General features: G+C 35.1%; 1 protein-coding gene across 1 annotated transcript in view; it reads left to right on the plus strand.

Annotated features, from left to right (window-relative positions):
• The window catches only part of BAZ1A (bromodomain adjacent to zinc finger domain 1A), an 83,375-nt gene that overhangs the window by 48,104 nt on the left and 12,981 nt on the right, over positions 1 to 22,290 (plus strand). The window contains exons 9-20 of the mRNA XM_057720864.1: positions 71 to 237; positions 2,524 to 2,619; positions 3,318 to 3,456; positions 4,766 to 4,912; positions 9,124 to 9,219; positions 9,336 to 9,560; positions 10,667 to 10,832; positions 11,061 to 11,174; positions 15,566 to 15,690; positions 18,272 to 18,868; positions 20,641 to 20,804; positions 21,520 to 21,671. Coding sequence (XP_057576847.1) covers positions 71 to 237; positions 2,524 to 2,619; positions 3,318 to 3,456; positions 4,766 to 4,912; positions 9,124 to 9,219; positions 9,336 to 9,560; positions 10,667 to 10,832; positions 11,061 to 11,174; positions 15,566 to 15,690; positions 18,272 to 18,868; positions 20,641 to 20,804; positions 21,520 to 21,671 — 2,188 coding nt within the window. The remainder of the gene's footprint in view (positions 1 to 70; positions 238 to 2,523; positions 2,620 to 3,317; positions 3,457 to 4,765; positions 4,913 to 9,123; positions 9,220 to 9,335; positions 9,561 to 10,666; positions 10,833 to 11,060; positions 11,175 to 15,565; positions 15,691 to 18,271; positions 18,869 to 20,640; positions 20,805 to 21,519; positions 21,672 to 22,290) is intronic.

Genomic DNA, 22,290 nt, shown 5'->3' on the forward strand with positions numbered 1-22,290 from the left:
TTTGTTACATTAAAAAAAAAGTGTGTTATTTTCTGTCTGTGTACAGTTCTAAGTTTGACCTTCTCCACAGCTTTTGAAAAGGCTAAATTAAAAAGGGAAAAAGCAGATGCCTTAGAGGCAAAGAAAAAAGAAAAGGAAGATAAAGAGAAAAAGAAGGAAGAATTGAAGAAAATTGTTGAAGAAGAGAGACTGAAGAAGAAAGAAGAAAAAGAGAGGCTTAAAATAGAAAGAGAAAAGGTATATTCAAGTTTATTAGTTATGCTCTCCACAAATAGTAAATAGTACTTTATATATTTAAATTTATGGTTAATTTTCAAATACAGTACTTTCATCACTTTCATTTACACTTATAGTTGTACATAGAGCACTGATAAGCAGTATTGGTTTATCTCCCTTTTGCTTTGGAAAATTTAGTGAATGATTCAAGGTTCAACATATATGCCTGCCTTTACATCTCAAAGCCTCTTCTAAAGTACAGTTTTAAAGTTGATTATTTTCATTATTTAGACTTTCATATTTAGAGAAGACAATATATGTAAAAGTTTCAAAAGTAAAATGCATCATGTATGATTAGTTAGAATTACTGCGTTGTTCTTATTCTTCTTGAAGAATAAGGTATCTGTGATAATAGGGTTTTCAGCATATCTTTGATTATAATCTTCAGTGGTATATATCCCTTAGAGAATTCTATAGCTGGTTCCTTCTGAAGTCAGTCATTATCATTGGTTTTCTGGGACATTCAGAAGGAGCCTAGGTGATCATGTTACACATAGTGCTTATTTAAATTGCATATGTTTCTTGCATTATTTCACATAGGCCCTTTGGTGGAGATGGGGAGTGTCTGATACATGTTTACTCCAGAAAATGTAGAAAACATGAAGAAAAAAAAACCATCTGTAATCTAAGTGGTAACATTTAGAGATAGCATTAACGCTTTGATTATTTCTAGTTTTTATTCTGGGCTTTGGAAAATAAGATCCAGCATTTAAAATTTTGTATATATATATTTTTTATTTAACATTATTATAAATATTCCATCATGGTATTGAGTAAACTAAACAAGTAAAAATTTTTAGTGATTGCATATAAAAAAATCAAATAGATATAGGTAAGCAATTACATATTTTTGCTCATAAATAATGACACTTTGTTCAAATTTATGAACCAGAGTCTTTCCTGGTTTTGGCTTGTGTCTCTGGATAAATTTGTAGAAGTAAAATGATAGGTCAAAAGGTAAGAACACTTTTAAAACTTTCTGTACATGGTGGACATAGTATTTGTTTGTCAAATGTACTTATGCGTACCCTTAGCAACAGTGAATAAAAATACCCATCTTATTACATCCTACAAGAATTATTTGGGGGATGGGGGAGCTTATTTCAACAGACCACTCAAAGCACAGTTAGTAAGTTCTGCAACTATCTAGTTGTTTTATGTTAAATTTAATAAACGTATACCTGTTTGCTTTCAGCATTACTAAATTTCAAGGAAAGAGAACATTAATGTATATTAAACATATATATATTACGTACATTAACATAGGTTTATTGAAAATAATTATAATAAAATATTTTGTTTACATTCTGCTTTATTAGAGACTTTTAAGGTCAATATTTATCTTGCAGTTTCAAATACCAGCACCAAGAAATAAGTGTTTCGAAAGACCAAGTGAGGGGGAAAAGTCCACCAATTGTATTCTCATATTGCTTTTACTTACTGTCCCCTCTGTGTGTCTCTAGGCAGTTAGGCAGGTTTAAGTGAATCTTGAAAACAAATGTATTACAAATATAAGGGGAAGTTTTATTTTAGGTACTCTAGTAATTTCTTACCTCTTTAGTTAAGATCTAATTGATTGAAAGTAGAGGGAGAACTGCTATAGACAGAGTCACATTGAATTAATATTTATCCAGGAGCTACTATGTGTCGGATACTTTTCATCTTTGTAGCAGTTCTGTCAGGTAGGCATTGTTTTGATCAGTGGTTTTAACACTTTAATGTGCATCAAAATCACCAGAAGTGCTTGTTAAAACATCAGTTGCTGGGTCCCAACCCCAGAGTTCCTGGTTCAATAGGTCTAGGTAGCGCTCAAGTATTTGTATTTCTTAGTAGTTCTGAGGTGATGCTGATGCTGCCTTATAAAATTTTTTTTATAAATTTATTTATTTATTTATTTATTTATTTATTTATTTAATTGGCTGCTTTGGGTCTTTGTTGCTGCATGCAGGCTTTCTCTAGTTGCAGTGACCGGGGGCTACTCTTCGTTGTGATGCGTGGGCTTCTCACTGCAGTGGCCTCTCTTGTTGTGTAGCACGGGCTCTAGCCGCACGGGCCTCAATAGTTGCAGCGCGTGGGCTCAGTAATTGTGGTGTGCAGGCCTAGTTGCTCTGAGGCACGTGGAATCCTCCTGGGCCAGGAATCAAACCCGTGTCCCCTACATTGGCAGGTGGATTCTTAGCCGCTGTGCCACCAGGGAAATCCCCTTATAAATTTCTTATAAGAATTTTTATTAACCTTTTATTTTAGGAAAGAGAGAAATTGCGTGAAGAAAAGAAAAAATATATGGAATACTTAAAACAGTGGAGTAAACCTAGAGAAGATATGGAATGTGATGATCTTAAGGTATAAGCATGTTATGTGATATTTCACACACCTGTGTAACAGAGGAAATAGCCAATTAAGCAAATGTTTATATTTAGAGTTCCAAGGTAGCATTGTTAGTATTTTATAACAAGCTTTGATAATAATTCTTATTCTGTGGAAAGAGTTGGTCATCTGTGCTAAACTTGGTAGTCCAGTAACCACTGGGGCCAGGCATACATTTAGTTTGATTGCTAGACAAAGATTCTGCCCATCTCCAGAAAAAACCAAAGTATCCAGTCCAAACTCATTCATCTCAGTTTATAAGGAACCATTTCTAAGTCAATAGATGGTGGGTTAATTCTGTTCCATATCCTAAGGAAAATACCACATTGAAGATCATATTGACACAGCTAATGCCTTGATCTCAGCATCTAGGTTAGGAGTCCCCCTTAACTAGGAAATGTTGTCAGAAGTACAATTCAGCCTAAAGTTACGTTCTTAGTTTGATGAAGGAAAACATCCCTAGAGACTGTGATTTAGTAAAGCGGAAATAAAGCCACAGCATCTATAATTTTTGAAGTTCCAAAGGGGATTATGATAAACACCCAGGGTTGAGAACCACATGAAATAATTCTTTAAACAAAATAATTCTTATTTGGTGAAGAGTATATCATATCTGACTTTTACAATTTCCTGTACTTGGTTCAAATAGTTAGATAAATTGTTTAATCTTGCAGGAACTTCCAGAACCAACTCCAGTGAAAACTAGACTACCTCCTGAAATCTTTGGTGATGCTCTGATGGTTTTGGAGTTCCTGAATGCATTTGGGGAGCTTTTTGACCTTCAAGATGAGTTTCCTGAGGGAGTAACTCTAGGCAAGTGCTATTGCTGTGTTATATTTCACCCTAAAATTAGTGGCTTAAAAGAACAAATTATTCTCTCTCAAAGTTCTGTGGAGTCACTGGACCCAGCTGTGCAGTCCTGTCTTGGGGTCCTTCATGTGATTACAGTCAGACAGCAGCTGGGACTGGAGTCAACAGAAGGGTCACCTGGCTAGATGTTCAGATGGCTTCTTCACACACATGCCTGGTGCCTCGGTGCTCCTCCACGTGGCGTTCCAGTCCATCAGAGTAGCCTGCGCTTCTTATGTGGCAGCTGAGTGCTCCAAGAGGGTGAAAACAGAAACTGCCAGTTTTCTTAAAGGCCAGGCCTGGAACTAGCAAGCCTTGCTTCTGCCATATTCCATTAGTTAGGGCTGCTGGGTTTCAAGGAGGTGAAGGAATAGACTCTGCTTCTTGAGGGTGGCATGGTATGTAAGTGCAGGAAGGGAAGAAATTGACAGCCGTGTTTGGACACAAGTTAAAGTTGCCTAACTTGAATTTGTGATTCCATTCTGCCTCTGCACTTACATACTATTACTTTGTATTTACATCATTTATAAGAGCTAAATTAGTATGAGAAGGGCTTTAGATCCCATTTTAGATTTTTAGCTGACCAATAGCAAAATAATTTTCTTAAAATCCAAGTAAAGAGTCTCAGACAGAATTAAAATGCCAGTCTCATTTTAAGAAGAGTATATTCTTCAGGAGGGCTTTCACATTCCCTTAGTTTTTCTCTATGAGCTAGGGGATGCATGAATCATGTGCCTTACAAATCAAGAAGTCTGAACAGTGGTGGTTTAGGTAAGAAGTTTAGGTTAGCTGAATTAGATAAGAAACATTTATGACTTGAACACAATTTTAGGATTACACCTAATGTTGATGATTACCTCTTATGTGCACTACTTGGTAAACAGTAATGTCCTACATAGCTCTTTAGAACAGTGGGACAACAATAACAAATCTTTGGCATTGTTATTCAAATTAAAGTAAAATTATAATTTTTAATATATGCCTTAATTTACATCTCAAATTTAAACTTAGATGAAATATTATACTGATCTACTGAGAATAATTTGGCTTTCTTTGAATGCAGTGATTTTGGCGTATGATTTTATTGTATTGTAATCATTATAAATTATTTTTGATTTTGCCTTGAATAATATTTGGCTCTACTTTGATAAATAAGCGCTTAAGAAAATAGTTACACAGGCTGTTGTTGATTAAAATGTTTATTATTCCAATGGAGTTGTTTTTTCAGTACATGACCAGAACTTTAAATTCATTTTAAACATTTTATTCACAGAAGTGTTAGAGGAAGCTCTTGTAGGAAATGACAGTGAAGGCCCACTATGTGAATTGCTTTTTTTCTTCCTGACTGCCATCTTCCAGGCGATAGCTGAAGAAGAAGAGGAAGTAGCCAAAGAGCAAATAACTGATGCTGACACCAAAGGTCAGAATTCAATGTTATTGCCGGCTGATAGTAGCTTTTAGTGAAACGAATTTTCAGTTAGTTAATTTTTAAGTTAACTTGGCTTTTACAGTTATAAAATATGGTTGTTCAAGTTACTTGATTCTTGAGTCTTATGCTAGCAACACATTATCAGTTGTTTCAGAAAAACTTTGTTTTTGTGTATACTGTTTCTGATCACCCTGAAAATGCTGCAGCCCCTACCCCGCCAATCTATCTTGCTTTTTATTCCTTTAGATTTCTCTAAAGGAATTTAGATTTAGGGGCACTACAGATTTCATTAACTAGTATCTGTAACTCCAAGAAATTCTACTGAATAGCACTGATTTTTTTCACCCCCATGTAAGGAAATACTTCAGTTGTTGTTATTAATACTTCAAATTGAAAATATTACCACTGATTTCATTTCCTATCTGACAGCTTTTAGATCAGAGTTAAGTAAAATTTAATTTTTAAATTTCACTAAGTAGTTTGAACTAGAAATTTTGCTCTTTTAAATTCTATACAGTTAAGTATCTAGAGTCAATGTGTGGTATATATTAATGTAGGAATAATTCTTGGAGAAACCCTTTTTTATTTTTCATACAGAGTAGAGTATGTTTATTGTTTTATTTAGGATTTACCTCCGTCAGAGGAATTGTTAAGCATTTATATTAAAAGATTGATTTGACTTCCTGAATAATACTCTCTGAATTTTGCCACATATGAGATAGGACTATTAAACAATAGTGTATTGCATAAAAATTTATAATAAAAAATAGCTGTATGGAGACATCTTGATAGCAGAATCTTGGCAGAAAAAAATGGGACATTCCTCCATTCAGATAGCATGGTTAGCCTTAAAAATTTGAGCTAATTTCCTTTATACCTGGTCGATGAAGCAATAGGATAATCATGAGTATGTAGCCAATGTCGGTTGCCTTTTGATTTTGCAGCCTGAGTTCAAGCAAAATATATTCCCTAGCTTGAGTGCGAATCACCATAGGTTCCTTATCAAGGCCATTTTAGCAATGTGGTTCTCCTTTGTCATCACAGATGATTTAGTCAATTAAATGAGACTCTACCAAAGGAAAGACAGAAAGGTAAATCCATTTATAAAACATCTAAAGATTTTCTAATGACAAGTACCAGCACTAAAAATGGATTATCTAAGATAGACAGTGTAACATATGTTCATTCTTTTAGCCTTTAAGTTGTCTTAATGACCAATAACATTACAGGGTTATTGACCAAATTCTGACCTTAATATAAGACATAAAGCTTTCTTTAATTCAGGATTTGAAGCAGGTGAATTTTGTAGTTTTAGAAGTCTTGATGACAAAAAGTGGAGTCGAAAGGAAATTGTATTGGAAAATCAGCTAATGTAAAGGAAAAATATATGTAACTGTTGATGTTTATATTTCCATTATATTTTCTATTCATGATTTGTTTGATCTGTAATTTTTATAGCTCTACTCCTATACAGAACTGTCTGTAAATATAAAGTCTACCTCTGAATAAGTATTGACCATTATGTAATGGTTTTAATGTTCCTTTTGAAATTCTTTAAATGTTAAGAAGAAAAAAATATTTTGGAAATTTCACCCTTCTCTCACTTGCCTGTTATTATTGGCCACATTTTATATGGTTATTTCAGTTTCATTAAGGGCCCTAGACTGTTCCCCCAGGTATTTTTCATGTGTTCTCCCATCTCAGTAATGAAAAAGCTTTTCCATAGTCTTCCTGAAAGCAACTGAATAATCAAATGGGGTTGAATATTCTTTTACTTGTTCATTAGCTGGTCTTATTATGTAAGGTGTTTCTTGCTATTTTTAGAAACGGGGAAATTGAGCAGAAGATAAAAGCATGAATTTATCTTAGCGATGAAAACACTGAGGTTCAGTGAGGTTATTTACTGAAGATCACATAGATAGTAAGTGATCACATAGCTAGTAAGACACTATATATGCGTTGTTTCATGTAATCCTCATACCACGCTTGTGAGGAAGATGTAATTATTTTCTGCTGTTTACATATAAAGAAACTTAGTCTTAAGGATTTTAATTAACTTGCCCAAAGACATATGGCTAATAAAGTGATGGGATACAAACTCAGGGACTCTGGCCTAGAGCCTCATAATGACTACTTTATATTACCATATAATATGGCAAAGAAGTAATTGTCTTCAAGAATATCTCATTTCTTTGGCCCTTGGTTTCCCTCTGTTTTTATATCAAATCTTGGAAATTTTGAACAGTTTTTTAACTCTTATGTTAAAAATATCAATTCCTCTCTTTAGTCTTACATCATGAACTTAAATGCCTTTCAAAGTATGGGAACAAGAGCATTCTTCTTACATAGAAGAGTGTTGTGTATTTGCCGAGATGTTATTGTTTAGTGTTGAAATTGTGTGTACCTAATTCTAGATTACGATGATGGTAAATGTATCTGTTTCAGGTAGTCATGCCATATACAGTTCAGCTATACTTTCTTGGTATGCTATGCCCAAGTGACTGTATCAGCAAATCCTAGAATGATATTTATAGTTTCTTGAGAATGCAATTTGGTAGGTAATTGAGTTAAAGAATACATATTTTAACATGTTAAACACAACTAAAAGTAAACTCATTTTGTTGGTTGTCCATTTACTAAGGCCTTTATAGCCTTTGTCCTAGTAAATTATAATTACTATAGATAAAATAGGTTGAATTGCTGCAAAGGAAGAGAGCCAATACACTTATACAGACTGTTGTTAATTTTAGAGTGCCTGTATTAATTTTAAGTTTATTTGGCTTTAAATGTAAAATGAAAATTGAAAAAGTTTTAGGTCTAGTATTTCCCTGGTGAGGAGGAACATAATGTCTGTCACTTTGACTAGATTCATGGCCTGGTAGGAATAACTTATGCACCTTTGTAACCTTAGTCAGATGACTTCTCCTGTGTGGTAGTGTTTATGTTTTAAATGCCATGAAATTGACAGTGATTGTAATCAGACATAATCCCAGAGCCGCCTTTTTCCTTTAGTGAAGGACCGCAGTTCTGTTCTCTAAGGTTCATTTTTTCAGTTTGTGAACTTTGGGGAGGGAATCATATAGTAGAAAGTTAAGGAACCACAGAACCAGGTTAGCCCAATGATTTTCCAGCTCTAATCCATGGAGCCCTACAAATTGTACAAGGATTCCTCCATGCTACTTACTGCAGGAGAGTTGGAAAGATGAATGGGCAGGATTGTCACCTCCATTCCCTACTTCAACAAGGGCATCTTTTATCTCTTATATTGTGCTTCCAAGAAATACTTGAAGAATTTGGAAACTGCTGATCTAGACTTACCCCTTTAAGAAAAATGAAGCCAATTAAGTGACTGGTCTAAAGACTATGTAACTAGGAACTAGGGATGGGCAGAGCTAAGAAGAGAATGTACATTATCTGACTCTTAGTCTGAAGCTGTGTCTACTGTACTGTGGTATAACAGAAGGGCTTTTAATCAGCTTAAAAGTTTTTTCATAGGTAACATTTTAATTTTATTATCTATGCAAGGAATAATTATATATCCTAAATACATTTCTGCCAGTAGATTTGCTCTTTAGTTCTGTTTGTAGGCTAAGCACCATTTCCAAAGCTAAAACAATTTACTTAGAAAATACAGGAATATCTTCTTGTTGTTTCATGGATCAGAGAGTTTTCAAAATAAAGACAAGCAATTTGAAGAGGATAAATCTGTGGTTAAGTGACAGCAGTGCTGTCTTTAAGTTCTTTTAGCTCTTTTTCTGTGCTGGTTTCGTGATGATTACTCTTATACTTTGTTATGATTCAATCTTAAAATATCTATAAAAGATTTGGGTATCTTCAAATAGATTCAGATTTTCAAAGTAGACTTTTCTAAAGTTATATTGAGCAAGGAGATTTGTTTTTCATTCCAAAGTGTATTTTACCTTTTTTTTTTGAATGTGTATGTGCCTCTTGTTGGTAACTTGAAAATTGTCTTCTCTGTGTTAAGTAAGGGAAAAATTAGTGTGTAGTGCATGTCTTAGGATTTATAGTTTTAGTTGGAGACTAGGCAGAATGTGAATGATGCTTGTTGTACCTAGTGTTGGTTCTTTTGAGGTTCCTGAATGTTAAGCTGTTTGCTGTTTCTTTCATCATTTTAAAAGGGCATTATTCCCAAAGATTCAAGCTTTGATTCGCACTAGAATAAAGTATTTATTTCCTTAAAGATTTAACAGAGGCTTTGGACGAAGATGCAGACCCCACAAAATCTGCACTGTCTGCAGTTGCATCTTTGGCAGCTGCATGGCCGCAGTTGCACCAGGGTATGTGTGGGTTTTATTTTTTTGATTGCCTTTTTATTTTTATAAAGGTATATTTTACATTGCTGAGTATTTATTGTTTATATTCTAAATGACTATTTCATTTTTAACAACTATAGGCTGCAGTTTGAAAAGCTTGGATCTTGATAGCTGCACTCTTTCTGAAATCCTCAGACTACACATCTTAGCTTCAGGTGCTGATGTAACATCAGCAAATGCAAAGTACAGGTATCAAAAACGAGGAGGATTTGATGCTACAGATGATGCCTGTATGGAGCTTCGTTTGAGCAACCCCAGTCTAGTGAAGAAACTGTCAAGCACTTCAGTATATGATTTGACACCAGGTAAACTTGGCAAGTTAGAATTTGTATAACCTACCTACTTCCTACCCTCTTATCCTCTTACACCCAGAAAACTCAGTAGCTGATGAGAAAATTTCAGATAATACTCAGTTTTAAAAGAGAAAGGGAGAAAGCAGTCTTTAAAAAAATTGTTGGAATACAAATAGGGACGTAAATTAACTACTGTTGTTATTCATATTAGCTTTAATTATTTATGTTTTTTTCTTTCTCTATTTGGATTTTCTATTATTTTAAAAATTTGTGGGGACTTCCCTGGCAATCCAGTGGTTGAGGCTCTGTGCTTCCACTGAGGAGGGAGTGGGTTTGATTCCTGGTCGGGAACTAGGATCCCGCATGCCGCATGGTGCAGCCAAAAGAAACAAAAAAAAATTGTGGTTAGTTTACTACATATACAAGTTTAGAAGGATAAGTGAGAGTTAGCTAGCTTTCACTTCTATTTATTAGTATATCAGAAATTTAAGCTGTAGCTGCAGAATTCTAATATTCATTTGAGTAAGTGTTTGAGCTGTGAGGCACAATATGTAAAATTTAGGTGAAGTTATTTTTCACTTCCTTTTTTAAATAAGAAATCATAATGTACAAATACATAGAATTGAATTTAATATGCTTATTTAAGAGAACATATAATAAGAGTACCTAATTCCTAAGATTCATATAGTAAAAAAAATTTTATTGAGGTATAGTTGATCTAACATTCATATATAATTTTTATAATTTATGGTAGTGTTTTTGTACAGTCTTTCAGAGTAGCAATTTGCCTACCGCCTTTTTATTTTTAATTCACGTGGTTATAACTTACTTTTGATTTGAACTTCATACATGAGCCTAAAAATTAAAACTTGAAAGTTAATTATTTGCAATTAGAAAATTTTTCATGTCTTTAATTAGTATATAAGGTGGTCATTAGTATTTGAAATGCCTTGTGTATCACATAACTGTTAATTGGAATCAAAGTTGCTTTTTTCCGTATATGCCATTGATCTTAAGAGACTTTTCCCTAGTCTTTATTAAACATTTTCACGTTGAGCCACAAATTAAAATTTTTCCTGTCATTGATAATCCAAAAGTTACTTACCAATTTTTGACAGGAGAGAAAATGAAGATACTTCATGCTCTCTGTGGGAAACTACTGACCCTAGTTTCTACTAGGGATTTCATTGAAGATTATGTTGACATATTACGACAGGCAAAGCAGGAATTCCGGGAGTTAAAAGCAGAACAACATCGAAAAGAGAGGGAAGAAGCAGCTGCTAGGTAAGTGATAAGTATAGTTAGTTGTGGTAATGAAAGCTGTTTATTTCTTTGCATCTAAAACCAAGTTGGGCTACAATGTGGCATTGGCTCACACTGAGAGGTTATGAATAGAGTAACTACTTTATGGTTTTGTGGTAACATTTGGAGCATTTTCTATAATTTGATGAGTAAAGACAAGATGCTAAAAGTTGAAAGTATCAGACTATAATATTTTATTTTAACTTTCAGAATTCGTAGACGGAAGGAAGAAAAACTTAAGGAGCAAGAACAAAAAATGAAGGAGAAACAGGAAAAACTAAAGGAAGATGAGCAGAGAAGTTCAGTTGCAGATGTATCTGTTGGGTATGGTTTGAATTACACCGCTTATCTGGATTACGTGAAGAATAAAAGCACCTTAAACTCTAAACTGCTTTCAAAATTTTTAGAAAACTAGTTTTCTATAGTTATATAATAGTGTCAGCAACCCTATGAAGTTTACATACAGACAGTCCTCAGATATACATGTTATGTTAAAAAACAAACAAACAAACAAACTTCCAGGGAATCTACAACTCATTTTCTCATAAAATTCATCTTATAAATTATAATTTCCCAGAAAACTTTGAATAGGCTATTTTTAACCAGTTTCTAGAATTACTTGTAGTATCTCTCCCCTCCATCACCATCACGGTTGTACACTGTGTTTCACAGAGCTCCTTCAAGCCCTTTGAGGAATAGAGTTGAGATTGGAGCTTTTGGTAGAAGGTATACACAGAGGATGTCAGTACCTTAAATAATTGTGACTGCCTAAGTATTTTATTGCATTTCAGCATATTAGGGATGAAGATTGGCTGTGAAAACAAGTGGGAATTATTCCCACATTGTAGATGGCAAATCATATTCAAATTTAGCAGAAATAATCATTTTTAAATAAAATCTGCAAAGGAAGTGCTAAAAATCTCAGTATTCCAAATTTAGTGTATTGACTTTTGGCTGTACTCACATGTAAAAATACCTATTACATCTTAAAATCATAGGTTGCAGACTTCCAACAGTTGTATTTTATATGGCCATCAGTAATACTTTAAGGAATTTTTTTGGATATGTTAAGAAAGTTAATAGATATGACACCTAAAATACAAGCAACCAAAGAAAAGAAATAGACTTCACCAAATTTGAAAACTTTTGTGCTGTAAAAAACAGTTATCAAGAAAGTAAAAAAAAAAAAAAAAACCCAGAGAATGGGAAAAAAGTTTTGCAAATCACATATCTGATGATGGTCTGATATCCAGAATATATAAAGAACATATGGGAGGGACTTCCTAGGTGGCACAGTGGTTGAGAATCAGCCTGCCAGTGCAGGGGACACAGGTTCGATCCCTGCCCCAGGAAGATACCACATGCCGTGGGGCAGCTAAGCCCATGCACCACAACTATTCAGCCTGTGCTCTAGAACCCATGAGCCACAACTGTTGAGCCCATGTGCCACAACTACAGAAGCCCACGCATCTAGAGCCTGTGCTTCGCATCAGGAGAAGCCACCACAGTGAGAAGCCTACACGCCACGACAAGGAGCGGCCCCCACTCTCTGCAGCTAGAGAAAGCTCGTGTGCAGCAATGAAGACCCAACACAGCCAATGAAATAAATAAATAAATTAATTAATTAATTAATTAAAAAAAAAAAAAAGAACATATGGGACTTCCCTGGTGGCACAGTGGTTAAGAATCCACCTGCCAAACAGCAACAAAAACTCAACACAGCCAAAAATAAAAAAATATAAATAAATAAATTTATTAAAAAAGAACATACAACGCAACAGTAAAAAGACAACCCAGTTTAAAAATTGGGCACAGGATTTTAATGGGCATTTCTGCAGAAAAGATATATATGAAGCTCATAAAAAGATGCTCAACATCATTAGTCATTAGGGAAATGTATATCAATACCACAATGAAATACTACTTCACACTTACTAGGATGGCTATAATTCAGTTGAGGGACAGTAACATACATTGGTGAGAATGTGAAAAAATTAGAACTCTCATACATTGCTCACAGGGATGTGTAAAATGGTGTGACAGCTTTGGATAAGTTTGGCAGTTCTTCAGACTGCCAAACAATTCTACTCCTAGGTATATGCCCAAGAGAATTAAGAACATACATGCGGGACTTCCCTGGTGGTCCAGTGGTTAAGAATCCACCTGCCAATGCAGGGGACGTGGGTTCGATTCCTGGTTGGGGAACTAGGATCCAGCATTCCACAACTAGACAGCCTGCACACCACAATTACTGAGCCTGCATGCTCTGGATCCTGCATGCTACAGCTAGAGAAGCTTGTGCGCCACAACTAGAGAGGAGCCCACACGCCACAACTAAGACCTGACTCAGCCATAAATAAATAAATAGATAAATATTTTTGAAAAAAGAACACAGTCACCCAAAAATGTATACGTGAAAGTTCATAGAAACATTCTTCTTCTTTTTTTTAAGCTCTTTATTGGAATATAATTGCTTTACACTCTTGTGCCAGTTTTTGAAGTACACCAAAGTGAAACATTATTCTATAGCCAAAAGACGGTAACAACCCAAATGTCCATTAGTTGATGAATAGATAAACAAAATGAGATATCCCTTCTGTGGTATATCCATATAGCAGAATGTTACTCAGCAATAAAAAGGAACGGAATTCTGATGGATGCTACAATGTGGAGGAACTTTGAAAACATGCTGAGTGAAAGAAGCTAGCCACAAAAGGCCATGTATTAAATGATTCCATATATAGGGAAAGTCCAGAGTAGGCAAATCCATAGCAGAAAGTAGATGAGTGGTTACCAGGGGCAGCGGAGAAGAGGAAATGAAAACGGCTACGTAGTTTTTCTTTCGGCATGAGGAAAATGTTCTAAAATTAGATAGTGGCAGTGATTGTACAACCTTGTTAATGTTACTAAAAACCACTGAACTGTACACTTTAAAATGGTGATTTTTATGGTATATGAATTATATCTCAATTTTTTTCACATTTTGTAAACTTTTTCCAATTATATTGAGATATAATTGACATAAAATATTGTATTCATCTAAGGTGTACAAAATAATGATTTGATATATATTGTGAAGTGGTTACCATAGTTATAAATTTGTACCATAGTTACAAATTTTTTTTCCTTGTGATATCTCAGTTTTTTAGAAAAGGAAAATAGGCATGTTATAGATCCTACCACTTCATATTTTTTATACTCACCTAGCCTCACTCATTTACATTGTCTCTCTGGCTCCTGAATACATGTGAGTTTGCAAAATTCTCTTTGAATGTAGAACATAAATGATGGAATTAATTCAAGTTTCTACAACGTTAGTTTTGATTTGGACAATACAGTGGATTAGATAAAACATCCATATTGTGTTCATTCTTCCCATTGTATCTGAAATTTGTCAGCTTCTCTCCTCCACTGATTTTGCACTTATCTCCTTTACACTCTGAGCCACCATCACCTCCCACCCAGCTACAGGGACTATTACAGTGGTCTCTTTACTGATCTCACCTCATCTACTTTCTCAGTTGATTTTCCACATATCAGCAAAAGTGCCTTCTAATCATGTCATTTCCCTTTTCTAAACTCTTCCACTTTTTTCCCCATTGTTTTTTAGTTGCAGCATGCAGGATCTTTGTTGTGGTATGCAGGATCTTTTGTTGTGGTGTGCGGGCTTCTTTCTAGTTGTGGCACGCAGGCTCCAGAACATGCGGGCTCAGTAGTTGTGGTGCATGGGCTTAGTTGACCCATGGCATGTGGAATCTTAGTTCCCCAACCAGGGATTGAACCCGCATCCCCTGCATTGGAAGGCGAATTCTTAATCACTTGACCACCAGGGAAATCCCTTCCATTGCTTTTAAAATTTTTATTTTATCTTATTTATTTATTTATTTATTTATTTATTTTTATCTGTGTTGGGTCTTTGTTGCTGTGCATGGGCTTTCTCTAGTGGTGAGCGGGGGCTACTCTTCATTGTGGTGCACAGGCTTCTCATTGCAGTGGCTTCTCGTCGTGGAGCATGGGCTCTAGGTGTGTGGACTCAGTAGCTGTGGTTCTCAGGCTCTAGAGCACAGGCTCAAGTACTTGTGGTGCTCAGGCTTAGTTGCTCCAAGGCATGTGGGATTGTAGTTCCCAGACCAGGGCTCGAACCCGTGTCCCCTGCATTGGCAGGCAGATTCTTAACCACTGTGCCACCAAAGAAGTCCCTCCCATTGCTTTTTGAATAATGTTATTCAGATAATACTACAAGGCCCAGTATGATCTAGCCCTGCTTTTTCTCATTCATATCTTGAATTCTTTTTTTTTGTTTACATTCTTCTCAAAATTAAAAGCTCCTTCCCTTTCCCTTGAAAAGTGCCTTCGCATGTTATCCACTCTGCTAGAAATGAGGATTTCTTCTTACCTGTCACCTCACCCCTCCCCAGTCTCCTTAGTCTCACAGTTTAAATGTCACTTCGTTAAGCAAACCTTTCTTGATCCCTAAGACTAGATTTGGTTCTCCTTGAAATGCTTTTGTAGCATTTTTAATTTCTCCTTTTTTAGTATTTATTACATATTTTAGTTTTACAGTAATTATCTGTTTTCTCTGCAAGACTGTAAACTCTGTATTATCTTGCCCACTGCTTCCTAAGCAAAATGCCTGGCACTTCATATGCAGGCTGTATTTCATGAATGGAATTCTGTATTCATTAACGAATGTGATTTTTATTTGTATCCTTAAGGGAGGAAGAAAGGGAAGATTTTGATACTAGCACTGAGAGCAAAGAAATAGAGCAAAAGGAACAAGATCAAGATACAGTTACTGAAGATGAAGATGACCCAGGACCACATAAAAGAAGCAGAAGGGGTAATATAGAATATCTCAAGGGCATGCTTGCTTGTTTTTAATTGATAAGGCACTTTATTAATTCACTGTTCTGAAGTATGTATTAGATTACTTCCGTTTGTGATTCCAAGGTGTGTTTGTTTTTTGTATTTACTACTTTATATTGACCAAATAGAAATTTTTATTCTATAAAGTACTCATTCAGCATGCATTGAATACCTCTTAGATGCTGGAGATACAAAGATCGGTAATGCCTGTAATTGGTGTCATATTGCTGAGAATGGAAATCTTTGCTGCCGCAAAATAATTTCTTAAATTGCTCCATCAAAGGAAATACATTTTTTTGAAAGCTTGTTATACAAATTACTTCTAAGGATCTCTAACCATCTTCAATTGATAATTATTAAAGGAGAACCTCAAGTTTATTTTGTGTCTGTAATTTGGGTGGTATCTTGTTTTGTTTTTGTTACAGTATTTTCTAAATGGTTATTGTAAGTAGACAGAAAATCTCTTGTATGGAGGCTGTACTCTCTGATTACAATGTAATTGATTTAGAAATCCAAAACAAATAAACCTCATATTATTAGAGTTTAAAACATACTTCCAAGTAATGGGTCAAAGGGGAAACCCTAATAGAAATTAGAAAGTATTTAAAACTAATTAATACTGCATATTAACACTTAGAGGAAAATTTGTAGCTTTAATACATATTAGGAAAGAAGAAAGGCAAATTGAGCTAGGTATTCATTTAAGAAGTTAGAGGTAGAAACTAGAATAATCTCTGCAAATATAAGGAAACAATAGAATTGAGTAGAAATTAATAGAAAATAAAACTCCAATAGAGAAGAACAACAAAGCCAAAAGTTGGTTCTTTGAAAAAGACACAAACTAGACAAACCTTTGTTGAAATTGATTTTTAGAGGGGGTGAGGGGTCACGATAAACAAAATTAGGACTAAAAATGGAAGCAGCATAACTACAGATAGAGTAGAAATTTAAAGATAAGGGGATAATTTTATAGCAGTAAATTTGCAAATAGAGGTCAAAAAGGGGCAAAATCCTAGGAAAATGCAAATTATAAAAATGGATTAATGAAAAAATTAAAAATGTGAATGGTCCTAAACCATTAAAGATCTTGAATTAGTATTAAAAACCTTCCTATAAAGAAAACATCAGTCCTGGGCAATTTTATGGTGAATTTTGGCAAATTTTAAAGAAGCAGATAATTCCAATCTTACACAAACTCTTTCAGGCGAAAGAAATAGAAAGAAGAAACACTCCCCAACCATTTAAGCAATTTGACAATGACTGAAACAAGACAGAAGTCTAATTCTTCAACACAGCATAAAAGGCCAGGCAGGTCACCAGGAATCCAGGTTCCTTCTGTCTTATCGGACTGTCATCCTTAGGGTTTTGCTGCTTTCCTCAAAAATGTTCCAAAGTAATTTATCACCCTGTCTCCATTCTATCTAATTGGAAGAGGGAAAGAAGAAAAAGGCATAACCCAGAGGTTGCATATCATGCTTCTGCTCCCATCTCCTTGACGAGTTGTTTCTAGTATAGCCATGTTTACTGGGGAAAGAGGGTCTGGGAAATGTTGTCCTTCTTTTGGATTGCTAGGTGCCTGCTAATAATTAAAGGTTCTGTTACCTTAAAGCAAAGTTTAGTAAACTACAGCCCATTGGCAAAGTCTGCCCTGCTCCCTGTTTTTAATATTACCCATGAGCTAAAAACAGTTTTTATTGTTTTAAATAGTTGAGAAAAATTTTAAAAGAATGATATTTTGTGACAAGTGAAAAGTACATGAAATTCAGACTCAGTGACCATAAATAAAGTTTTATTGAATATAGCCATGCTTATTCATTTACATGTTATCTATGGCTGCTTTCATGCTACAGTGGCAGGGTTGAGTAGCTGTGACAGAAACCATATGACCCACATAGCCTAAAATATTTACTAGCTAGCCCTTCATGGAAGTAGTTTGCTAATTCCTGCCTTAGAGGAAGGACTGAATGTATGTTGCAGAATAACTAACAGACTCTGCCATACTCTCCAGTATGGAGATGGAAGATTTTTGTGTGTCCCTTTAAGTGTATCATTTTCTTATTAACGTAGTATGTTAATCTGTTCATGCTGCCATAACAAAATGTTACAGACTGGGTGGCTTAAACAACAAATTTATTTTATCACAATTCTGGAGGCTGGAAGTACAAGATCAAGTTGCCAGCAGGGTTGATTTCTGGTGAGGTCTCTCTCAGCTGGTGATAGCACCGTCTCACTATGTTTTCACATGACCTTTCCTCTGTGCCCACAAGTGGAGAGAGAAAAAGTTCTGGTCTCTCTTCTTCTTCTTTAAAGACACCAATCCTGTTGGATTAGGGCCCCACCCTTATGATCCCATTTAACATTAATTACTTCTTTAAAGGCCCTGTCTCCAAATACAGTGGCATTGGGGTTTAGGACTTCAACCTGTGAATTCGGAGTATGGGGGGTGGTGCGTACAATTTAGTGCATAACGTATAGTAACTTGGGTAGCTTGTATCGTATTTTTCTAATGCAAATTTAAATATGGTGATGGTGATCAAAGTTTGTTTTGATTATAGGGAAAAGGGGACAAAATGAATTTAAAGAGTTTACAAGGCAAGAAGAGGTCAACTGTGTAGCAAGGGAGCCTCTTACTGCTGATGAGGAAGAAGTGTTAAAACAGGAACACCAACGAAAAGAAAAAGAGCTCTTAGAAAAAATCCAAAGTGCCATAGCATGTACCAATATCTTCCCCTTGGGCCGCGACCGCATGTATAGGCGGTATTGGATTTTCCCTTCTATTCCTGGATTGTTTATTGAAGAGGATTATTCTGGTCTCACTGAAGACATGCTGTTGCCTAGACCTTCATCATTTCAGAATAATGTACAGTCTCAAGATCCTCAGGTATCCCATAAAACTGGAGATTCTTTGATGTCTGAATCTACCTCCAGCATTGACCAAGGTCCATGTGATGATTCTGTGCAGCTGCCAAAACCAGTGCATAAGCCAAATCGATGGTGCTTTTACAGTTCCTGTGAACAGCTGGACCAGCTTATTGAAGCTCTTAATTCTAGAGGACATAGAGAAAGTGCCTTGAAAGAAACTTTGTTGCAAGAGAAAAGCAGAATATGTACACAGCTAGCCTGTTTTTCTGAAGATAAATTTCATTTTTCAGGTAAATTTTCAATGAAACCTATTCCCTTTATTTTTCTTTCCCAGTAATCTCTGGCTCAGGATTAAACATTGTTCAAACTATTAGAGCTGTATTTAAAACAGCTTCTCATCTATTTGGACTATGCTTTCAGTTCCTGAGTTAGAGAAAGTTTGCCAGTTAGAGAAATAAGGCTTTCTAGATTCCACTGGGTTCTATTTGGATTATGAGAAACATCTAACAATGTGGGAAGTTACATACTCTTGCTGATCTCATTCCTTGATCAGTAGATTGAATATCTGAGGCACTAAGGTTACCATCGGTTTTTGAGATCTAATAGTGAGTGAGGTCACTCACTGAAGGTTTTAGCTGAGCATCTAGGGACAGTTCCACTAGTGATCACGTCTTTGGAGATGGGCTACAAGGACAGATCAGTAGCAGTATTTCCTATTTGATAGTTGGTCTATTGATAACAGATAAGAGAAAGCAGTAAGGCATTTTTAGGTATAAATGAGATTTTCTAGGTAGAGAACTCTTAAATTTAGGGTCATATTACCATGACTACTTTAGTTCTCTTCAGAATTAAAAACTGTTGATCAGAATTCCTTAACAGCTTTAAAGCTGAGATTTAATTCATACTCCGTACAATTCACCCATTTAAAGTGTGCAATTCGGTGGGGTTTTTTGTATATTCTTAGGTATTGCAACCATCACACGGTCAATTTTAGAACATTTTCATCATCTCAAAAAGAAATCCTGTACCCTTTAGCTGCCACCCCCATAGACCTAAGCAACCACAAATCTATTTTCTGTCACTGTATATTTCCCCATCTGAATATTTAATATGACTGGTATCACATAACATATGGTCTTTTGTGACTGGCTTCTTTCACTTAGCATGTTTTCAAGGTTCATTCAGGTTGTACCATGTATCAGTACTTCATTCCTTTTTATTGTTGAATAATGTTCATTTTATACTACATTTTACTTATCCATATGTTAGTTGATGAACATTTCTGTTGTTTCCACCTTTTATGGATAATGCTGGCTATTATGGATAATGCTGCTATGAACATTTATGTACAAATTTTTGCTGACATATGTTTTCATTTCTCTTGGGTATATAACTAAGAGTGAGATTTCTGGGTCATAGGTAATTCTGTTTAATCATTTGAGGAACTGCCAGACTGTTTCCTAAAGTGGCTCACCATTTTATACTGAGGGTTGAAATTTCTCCATGTCCCTGTCAACACTTGTTAGTATCTGACTTTTTGATTCTAGCCATTCTAGGGGTATGAAGTGGTATCTCATTACAGTTTTAATGTGCATTTCCTGAATGGCTAATGATGTTGAGCATCTTTTCATGGTCTTATTGGCCATTTGTATATCTTCTTTAAAAAAAGTGTGTTCAGGGAAATTCCTTGGTTGCCCAGTGGTTAGGACTCAGCACTGTCACTGCTGTGGACCTGGGTTCAATCCCTGGTCTGCAAACTAAGATCCCTCAAGCCTCGCAGCGTGGCCAAAAAAAAAACAAAGGAAAGAAAAGTGTGTTCAGGTCCTTCGCTTATTTTTAAATTGTATTATTTGTCTTTTTATTGAGTTGCAAGAGTTCTTTATATATTTTGGATACAAGTCCCTTATCAGATAAATGATGTACAAACATTTTCTCCTTTTTTTCCTGCACTTGAGGATTTACTAAGTTTTTTTATATCCATTGTCTCACAATCATACAGTCAGGTGGGTAATTGTATTTTTTAATGAGAAATCATAATAAAGATATTTGGCAACTATTTCAGACAAACCTCACACTGATAGCAAACCTACATATAGTCGGGGAAGATCTTCCAATGCATATGATCCATCTCAGATGTCTGCAGAAAGGCAGCTTGAGTTGAGGCTGAGAGATTTTCTTTTGGATATTGAAGACAGAATCTACCAAGGAACATTAGGAGCAATCAAGGTTTGTACCTGTTCCCATTTTTAATTTGCCTAATTACCAGAATTTTGGTCGTATTTATTAATTTATTTGATATAGTCAAGGCATGTGTGTTCTGAGTAAATACCAGGGAGTGATATATTTTTTATGAAAACTAACTTTATTCCCCTGTATCAAATCATTTATATATAGATAGGAATCTTTCTTAAATATACTTTATGACTATCTGCTTTCTTAAACAGAATTTAATGAACATAATTGACCTTTTCTAATATTAACTTTTGGCATTTAAAAAAATATCTGTTTTATGGAATTTTCATCCGAGATGTTGAAATGTGTAAGGATATTTTCTTCTTCCTTGACTAGCTCCTGCCTGCTCTGCTGAGTCTGGTTTGTTTATTGGTTTCTTTGTTACCTTTTTAAAATCTGTAAGTAATTCATGCTTGGTATGTGTGTTCTGTTCATTCCTTTACTATCATCTGTCACTTTTTTGCTAGTCAGGTGACCCGTTTTAGAATTGTTTATGATTTCACTGTATAGAGAGTAAGGTATTAAAGCTTCCATCTATGAATGATATGAATTTCATTTTGGCCACTTAGTAACCTTATTTTTAGATCCCTCTTTGATTCACAACCTGTTCTAGAATATTCATGAATTTTTCACATGTGCATTGAACCTCATCTTCTTAGGAACAGTATATGCCATTTTTCAGGGTTAGTAAATTTGGGTTTTGTTACAGGTAACAGACCGAAACGTCTGGAGATCAGCATTAGAAAGTGGACGGTATGAGCTGTTAAATGAGGAAAACAAGGAAAATGGGATAATTAAAACTGTGAATGAAGATGTAGAGATGGAAATTGATGAGCAAGCAAAGGTCATAGTAAAAGACAGGTACAAAAAGGACTTTTCTAGAGTAATCATCACTTTTCCATGCTGTTTTATAAGGGTTTTTTTAAGTAAATTTTTCTTTTTCCTCAAAAAATTGTTTTAAAATCTTATTGTGAGGACTTTAATATTTGTAACCACTGAAATGATGATTTTGCTAAACCTCAGGTTCTCTGTTACTCCACGTAGTACTAAAGCAGCCAAAAGACAGTTTGTTAGGATAATGATAGTTACTCAAGTTTTTTAAAAGTCTTTGAACTTAAGGTTTATTAATTTCAGAAAGTAGCTTTACACTATCCGTTTTTTCTTTTCTGTAGGAAAACTCAGTAAAATAGTAATAGACTAAAATATTATTTGCGCTATTAATCAGAACCTATTTGGCTATAAACAGATACTTTTACTTTTTCAGAGTTATTTTGGATAGCCCTTAAAGATAAGTTTATTGTCTAGAAGGAAATGGTGGAGGGACATTAAGCTAATAATTATAGAACAGGGTCAGAGTTCTGGTACAAGTAAATACCCAATGCCAGTGTAATACACAGGAGGGCTTCTTATGTTGGTAGAAGATGGAAGATAGCAAAGAAAGTGCTAGACGAAGTGACTGATCCTGAGACCTGGAGGTGGA

Source organism: Hippopotamus amphibius, chromosome 2 (assembly GCF_030028045.1).
Source record: "Hippopotamus amphibius kiboko isolate mHipAmp2 chromosome 2, mHipAmp2.hap2, whole genome shotgun sequence".
NCBI lineage: Eukaryota > Metazoa > Chordata > Mammalia > Artiodactyla > Hippopotamidae > Hippopotamus > Hippopotamus amphibius.